Source organism: Electrophorus electricus, chromosome 16 (assembly GCF_041902795.1).
Source record: "Electrophorus electricus isolate QZ-2024a chromosome 16, ASM4190279v1, whole genome shotgun sequence".
In the NCBI taxonomy this organism is placed as follows: Eukaryota; Metazoa; Chordata; class Actinopteri; order Gymnotiformes; family Gymnotidae; genus Electrophorus; species Electrophorus electricus.
Genome location: NC_137512.1, coordinates 26,219,595 through 26,227,500, shown reverse-complemented (window position 1 = coordinate 26,227,500; position 7,906 = coordinate 26,219,595). Strand labels below are relative to the sequence as shown.

Here is a 7,906-nt window from a genome sequence, read left to right as displayed (position 1 = left end):
TTATGTATTGAAAAAAATCTCAAAAAATCTCAAAAAACAGCCACGTCAGTCTGAAACAACCTAGTTTATAGCATGAGAACCTTTATCATTATATATCATTACACCTCTATATCCTAAACCTTTACCATTAGATAACATTACACCTCTATATCCTAAACCTTTACCATTAGATAAGATAACACCTTTATATCCTAAACCTTTACCATTAGATATCATTACACCTCTATATCCTAAACCTTTATCATTATATATCATTACACCTCTATATCCTAAACCTTTACCATTAGATAACATAACACCTCTATATCCTAAACCTTTACCATTAGATAACATAACACCTCTATATCCTAAACCTTTACCATTATATAACATTACACCTCTATATCCTAAACCTTTACCATTATATATCATTACACCTCTATATCCTAAACCTTTATCATTATATATCATTACACCTCTATATCCTAAACCTTTACCATTAGATAACATTACACCTCTATATCCTAAACCTTTACCAATAGATATCATTACACCTCTATATCCTAAACCTTTACCATTAGATATCATTACACCTCTATATCCTAAACCTTTACCATTATATATCATTACACCTCTATATCCTAAACCTTTACCATTAGATAACATTACACCTCTATATCCTAAACCTTTACCATTAGATAACATTACACCTCTATATCCTAAACCTTTACCATTAGATATCATTACACCTCTATATCCTAAACCTTTACCATTAGATATAATTACACCTCTATATCCTAAACCTTTACCATTAGATATCATTACACCTCTATATCCTAAACCTTTACCATTATATATCATTACACCTCTATATCCTAAACCTTTACCATTATATATCATTACACCTCTATATCCTAAACCTTTACCATTAGATATCATTACACCTCTATATCCTAAACCTTTACCATTATATAACATAACACCTCTATATCCTAAACCTTTACCATTAGATAACATTACACCTCTATATCCTAAACCTTTACCATTAGATAACATTACACCTCTATATCCTAAACCTTTACCATTATATGACATAACACCTCTATATCCTAAACCTTTACCATTATATAACATTACACCTCTATATCCTAAACCTTTACCATTAGATAACATTACACCTCTATATCCTAAACCTTTACCATTAGATATCATTACACCTCTATATCCTAAACCTTTACCATTAGATATCATTACACCTCTATATCCTAAACCTTTACCATTAGATAACATTACACCTCTATATCCTAAACCTTTACCATTAGATATCATTACACCGCTATATCCTAAACCTTTACCATTAGATATCATTACACCTCTATATCCTATATCTGGATCCTGTAACTGATCTTCACCTCCCACTCTGCTCTGGGGTCAGCACTCTGTCTTGAGCTTGCCTGTGTCTTCTGTTCACGCTGTGAGCTCAGACTGACTTTAGAACAGTATGATGTTTTCAACAGAATGGGTGTTTATGTGTTTTATAAGTGTTGCAGATGCCCTCAAATGATGATATCTCCCTCACTCTCTCTCTCTCTCTCTCTCTCTCTCTCTCTCTCTCTCTCTCTCTCTCTCTCTCCCTCGCTCTCTCTCTCTTTCTCTCTCTCTTTGGTAGGCTGTCTGGTACTGATGGCCTTTATTTAGGCTTCTATATTGATCTCCTTTCACTTGCATGTTGACACACATACACACACACACACACACACAAAAATCAACTTACATGAATAAAGAATAAATAATAAAGTTTCATTAAAAAAAACCACAACAGAACAAAGGAAGAAGAGACCAAAGTCCTGAACCCACACACAAGCACACACTGTGACCAATCACAGAATAGCAGCTCTAACAGACTGTCCCACCATGTGCAGGTGTAGTGTTTGCCAAGGAGCACTCTCAACACCCTGACACACTGACACCAACAGCCTAAGTATGTGTGTGCTTGTGTGTGAAGCTGAACACATCTCACCTCCGTCTGAGTATGTCTCCGTGCCGTAGCCGTCCTGTAACCCATTAGTCCAAGTTCCCTGGTACTTGCCGCTGGTCCCGGTACTCTCCCGAATTCCATATCTGCCCTTAAATCCGTGCGTCCACTCACCCCTGTATGCCCACTTGCCCTTGGTCTCCACGCCCAGACCGTGGCGCTTGCCTTGTGCCCAGGTGCCCTGGTACGTGTTCCCACTGGGCCAGGTGTAGACGCCCAGCACCTCGAAGCCCTGCCTCCAGGATCCACCATACTCGCCCTGGCCCTTGGGGCCCGTGCAGATGCCGTGACCGTGGGCCTTCCCTTCCTCCCACCCGCCACAGTACGAGCCCCCATCGTCAAAGTTGAACCTGCCCCCAGTGGACATGCATGAAACAGGTTTTGGCAAAACCCCCAAATTTCAAAAAGAAAAGAAGAGGAACAGAAAAGAGGAGAAGGAACCAAAGAAATGGGTAGGGGAGGGGAGGGGTGTGGCCTGGGGTGTGGCCTGGCAGAGGGGTGTGGCCTGGGGTGGCAGAGGAGGGAACGCTCTGTTTCAACTGTTGAACACAGCGACGGGTGAAAAAGATGCTAAAAGAGAAAGAGAAAGTCTGATGGCTCCTGTCACTCCGAGCGGAGGCGATGCACACCCTCTCACACCATGGTCCTCATGGAATGCTGCATTATTCCCGATCCACTTTCCTGTGGCCGCGTTTCAGAGACAGGAGAATGCTTGCTCCTGCCATGCACCACTCCTGGTCACCACCAGCGCCGTGACGACGACCCCCTCCCCCAGGAGATCACGGCCTGATCCTCACAGTACCAGGCTCCGCCTAGAAACGCGAACCCCCGCGAGGAGAGCGGGAGGGTGGGCACAGGGTGGGCTCTCGCGACACTTGCACCCCTCCAGAGCCTCAGTGCCCAGCCACAACGCCCCTCATGGCGTGCACGCTGACGGAGAGAAGCAGAGCAGGAAAAACAGCGCAACAGAACCACACGGGAGGAGAGTGGGATGGGCTTGAGCGCTCAGCCAGAAGCAGTGCGGTCTCCTGAACACACGCAGGCAGGCATCGGCCACGGCGCTGACGTTCTTACTCCTCTGCCTAGCCTCCTGCTCCTCTGCGCTGACTCCTGCGCGGCTGCTGATGAGACAGACAGACCCCTCTCCCCGATGTCGCCCCCCTCTCTGAAGCGCACGGCACACCTGCTTCGCATGGATCGCTGCTGGTTTTCTCCTCTGTTGTCGTCTTATTCCTCCCCCTGTCCGTGTTCTCCAGTCGCGCACTCTCTCTCTCTCTCTCTCTCTCTTAGATCTGCTCATTGCAGGACTGTTCCATCCCAGCCAAACACCCCCTCCCCTGTACTGCCTCTCTTCCCCCACTTAAAGAGACAGGATCTCTGCTCTCACGCACTCTCTCTTCCTCTCTTTACTCTTAAAGACACAGGCACTGTGCTAACACACACCTTTTTCAAACTACGCAAGCCAGCGAGTGCTGCAGATGCTGCTTTTTCTAATTCTAACCGTAGACGCCACCTCAAAACCATCCCTCTTTGAAATGTCTGACTTTCTGCACACTCAAAAATAAGACATCAACTAATGACAGCTTATGGCAAGAGATTAACTGCGTTTGTGTTTAGTATGGAAATGAAAACCCAACTGTGTTTGTGTTTAGTGAGGATATGGAAAACGCAAATGCGTTTGTGTTTAGTGTGGGTATGGAAAACCCAACTGTATTTGTGTTTAGTGTGGGTATGTGTAGTGTGGCTAAGTGTAGTTTTTTTCATCACATTGAGAGGGTTACTGAAGCAATTGTTGATATGCACATATAGTCATTAATGTTTTTCCTTTGCATAATTTATGCACGTTTTTCATGATTTGGTCTTAGATCGAAGGAACAGGACAATTTAATAGAAAAAATGCATTTTTTATTTAAGGACAGATATTGTAAAGGAGGACATTTGATGTGATGTGCTGATTATGTATGTGTTTACCTGTGTGTACCTTTGTGTGTGTATGTACCTGTGTGTACCTGTTTTTGTGTGTGCACATACCTGTGTACCTGTAAGTGTATGTGTATCTGTGTAAGTGTATACTCATTTATCCCATCAGTTCCAGGTCTACTTATCAGACACACACACACACACCTCTCCATCTAACCAGCACACACACACACACACACACACACACACACACACACACACACACACACACACACACACACACTCACACACACACACACACACACCTCCCCATCTAACCAGCACACACACACGTCCAGGTAAAGAGGTCAAGCGGAAGTGCTGACCCATCACTGTTACTCTCACTGTATCTCCTGATGACAGCTGTTATCAAGATGAGCTCTTATCACATATACACTCACACACACACACACACACACGCACACCAAGTTAGGTGAGCTGATGGATCCAGTTCAGCTCATCTCACTTTGCTAAACTTGATTAGTATTAATGCAGGTCGGGGGAGTTTATGAGAATAGCCAAGCCTGCAGAGTGTGGGAGAGAGAGGGAGAGAGAGAGAGAGAGAGGGGGGGGGGAGATAATAGAGAGAGACAGAGTGAATGTGGGAGTGAGAGAGAGTGTGGGAGTGAGAGAGAGAGAGAGATAGAGGAGGGTGTGAAGTATGACAGGTGTTTTAGGAAGCAAAAGGCTTTTGTGCTTTTATAAACACATGAAATGAGACTATATGGCTATGAATGCCCAAGACATTAAACTCAAGTGTGGCTTTACCCCAGGGGCAGGAGTTCTCAGCATGGGGGGAGGGGACTCCAGGGTCTGTGGTACATCTGGGTGCCAATAACATCTCCTGCATGTGTGAGGTTTTATCTGGCATCCCAGCCACAGTCAGCTGTCCAAGTACGACCAGAGGCTGAGAATAAGCCAGCAGACATCTCAGCCATCTCAACCTGTCAGGCTCTGAATGCTATCACACACAAGATGACATAAGTAACAAAGCGTGTCTGTATGAACATGAAAGAACGCATGTCCTTATCAACATGCATGCACTGTCAGCGTGTTCCTTCAGTCCTGGAAGCACAAAATAACACGTTAACCCTTAAGAAAGGATTAGGTAAAATTTGCTAAGGTTTGCTAATGCTCAAAGTCTCCAGCACAAAAACTGCACCAGACAAGCGCTGCTCAAGAGAGCTAATCGCGCCCTCTGGTGGTGTTATGGGAACAGTGCAATACAGTACTAGATCAAATTCAAGTTATGACGCTAAAATAAATTATATATTGTCAGCAAAATTATATATTGTCAGCGTTCCGTGTCTTGTTATGATAAAAACGAGTATTTTTGTATTTTATTTACTGTTTATGTTTCAGGAAGCCTCGGATTATCTCATTTCGCTTTCTTAAAAGTGCTAATTAACACAAATGCATGATGTAGGTGTTGTTTATGAATTTAAACTTTTAACTTGTTTTTATTCGGTTTTGATCAGTCACGTTAAATGTTCACTGCGAAAGATACTTTAAAGAGAAGTATATGCACAAAAAGGCGAATTGGAATAAACCACAAAACACACTCAATACATCACTGCAGCCTTTTAATCTTGTGGAACCAGGAAAATAAGCACGATTGGAGAGTAACGGAATATTAGCGTGTGTCGTCCTTAACTTAAGGGTTTGGACCGCGAGACTTCATCCTAAACTCCGTAGTGTTCACGCGGGCGGCACGAGCGGGGCGGAGTGACGCGGCCGTTCCCGACGCTCCCGTGCACTCTCCTCCCCGTGAGTCCTCACAGCGACGCACGGGACACCGTGGCCCTCTGAACTCTATTTATAGGGGCTATGGGCTTACAGAAGAGCGCGTGTCGCCTTTACGCAGGCTTGAATTTCAGGTGTGATATCCACTGCCGTTAAGAGACTGACGTCACATCCACACGGTACATGTAACACGCTTCAGCCGTATATTTCACGCGTGCATGTATTCCAGATACGCGAGAGATCCTGTGCTGAGCTGAGTCTCAGCCCACGGCTCGTGCACGTTAGCGTTACAGACACACGCCGCGGCCAATCGCGTCACTGCGTGGGCAGGGTGCGTGCGTGGAGCGTGGGTGGCCTCGCAACACAACACGGCACTCTCACCTCGGGCCTGACAGCTGTTTACGGAGCGGAACGGTCTCGTGGAATTCACGAGACAGAACGATCCGTTTGTTTTCTCTCTAGAGTCGAACTACAGAACTGTTCGACTTCACGCGAGAGCTCGCTCGCTGGATGACGGTCCCACACGGTTTTAGCGGTAGCCACGCGGAGGACAGTGTCCGAGAAGTAGGATTTCCAAGCGTCCCGGCCGCTAAAATGGCACCGATACAGTGCTCGACGTCCCGCGCCAGGCAGAGCGGCGGAGGCTCCGCTCCATAACCGGCTGACGTGGGGTCCTCGAGCTGGGAAAGAAGACACGCCACGAGCTCCGCCGATTCTCCAACTCCGTAAACACACGGTCGCGTGCTTCGTTTCGTTAAACAACTTTTTCCACACTTGGAACTGTTTTATAGGAATAATGCAACCGCTTATTTATAAAACGAGGATGAACCAGTGCCGTTACTGCCGCGTGCTCTGCGTTAGGAGGGCGGGCACGCTGAGCCTCCTGCTCCAGTAGAGCGCTCGTGAATGTTCGTGTCTTTGGACGAGCCTGTGAGTCCGCGCAGTGTCCGACGTCCGTTCGCTCGCGCGGTTGAGATGGTGGAGGGTCGCGGCTCTGTGCAGAGGGAGGGCGTGTACCGCTGGTTCTCCGTGCTCAGCCCCGCGCAGCGCGCGGACTTCCTCTGCGGCCTGCTGGACCTCTGCGTGCCTGTGGAGCTGCGTTTCCTGGGCGCGTGCTTGGAGGACCTGGCCCGTAAGGACTATCACTCCCTCCGGGACGCGGAGATCAAAGCCAACAGCCCCGCCGACCTCGCGGACCTCACCGACATCACGGATGAAGTCGTGCGGAGTAAGTTGCTCATATCGCTCGCGCTGCTGAGCTCAGACAACCGCGTGGCGGCGGGGATCTTGTTCCGAACTCTCGCGCACACCGACTCCATCATCTCCAGTTCTGGTCTCGAGCTGAGCGCCGCGGAGACGCGCGAGCAGGTCCAGCTGCTCTTCACCATGGCGTCCAACCACCCGGCGTTTAGCTTCCACCAGAAGCAGGTATTACGGCAGCAGCTCACCCGCATCACCGCTCCGGAACCGCCGCACCGGGGCCGCACCGGCTCACCGGCAGCGCCGACGGGTGCCACCACCACGCCTGCGTACATCAGCGCGTGCGCCCACCTGTCCTGCTGCGCCAAGGTAGGCTGGCCGCCCTCACCTGCGCACGCTTGCCCTTCAGGCTTTGTCTGTTTACGAAACATTTGAGAATTATATCGGGGTCCCGAGTACGAAAGAGCCCATCTCAATTTAATCCTGGGTATATTTACAGGGTATATTTATAGTTTAGGGTATATTTAGGGCATATTTATATTTATAGCTAAATTGATATTTTAAATTATTTAATGATGAAGCCAAAATTAATGTGTAACTACACATAATAAATCTTGTAATTTAATTTATTTTTTAACTTCTGATTCCAGTGAAAGAAGGAAAATTAGCTTTATGAGTTAAACATGCATGTTGTCCCCGTATGACCTCTGCTGTGAATCCATTATATATCCATTATAGCTGTAGGGTACAGTTATAAGGTATATTTACATTTTATAGTCATAGGGTTTATTTATCCATTGTAGCTGTAGGGTACAGTTATAAGGTATATTTACATGTACATTATATTTTATAGTCATAGGGCTTATCCATTATAGCTGTAGGGTACAGTTATAAGGTATATTTATATTTTATAATCATAGGGTTTATCCATTATAAAGTAGGGTTGTAGGGTATCCATTATAGGGTTGGGTTGTAGGGTATCCATTATAT

The 7,906-nt window shown here is 46.4% G+C and overlaps 2 protein-coding genes across 4 annotated transcripts in view; one reads left to right on the top strand and one right to left on the bottom strand.

Annotated features, from left to right (window-relative positions):
• jph3b (junctophilin 3b) overlaps nucleotides 1-4,082 on the bottom strand; it is a 38,811-nt gene extending 34,729 nt beyond the window's left edge. Inside the window, exon 1 of one of the 2 annotated variants that reach the window (XR_014117429.1) lies at nucleotides 2,000-4,082. Coding sequence is in view for 1 of the 2 variants with exons in the window: in XM_035531922.2 (XP_035387815.1) it covers nucleotides 2,000-2,381 (382 nt within the window). In the remaining variant the exon portion in view is untranslated. The remainder of the gene's footprint in view (nucleotides 1-1,999) is intronic. The other variant, XM_035531922.2, reaches the window with a different exon arrangement.
• Nucleotides 4,083-5,753: 1,671 nt separating this feature from the next.
• Nucleotides 5,754-7,906, top strand: part of zcchc14 (zinc finger, CCHC domain containing 14) — a 41,885-nt gene continuing 39,732 nt past the window's right edge. For both annotated transcript variants that reach the window (XM_081698568.1, XM_035532102.2), the window contains exon 1: nucleotides 5,754-7,285. In XM_081698568.1, coding sequence (XP_081554694.1) covers nucleotides 6,623-7,285 — 663 coding nt within the window. In that variant the 5' untranslated portion in view covers nucleotides 5,754-6,622. The remainder of the gene's footprint in view (nucleotides 7,286-7,906) is intronic.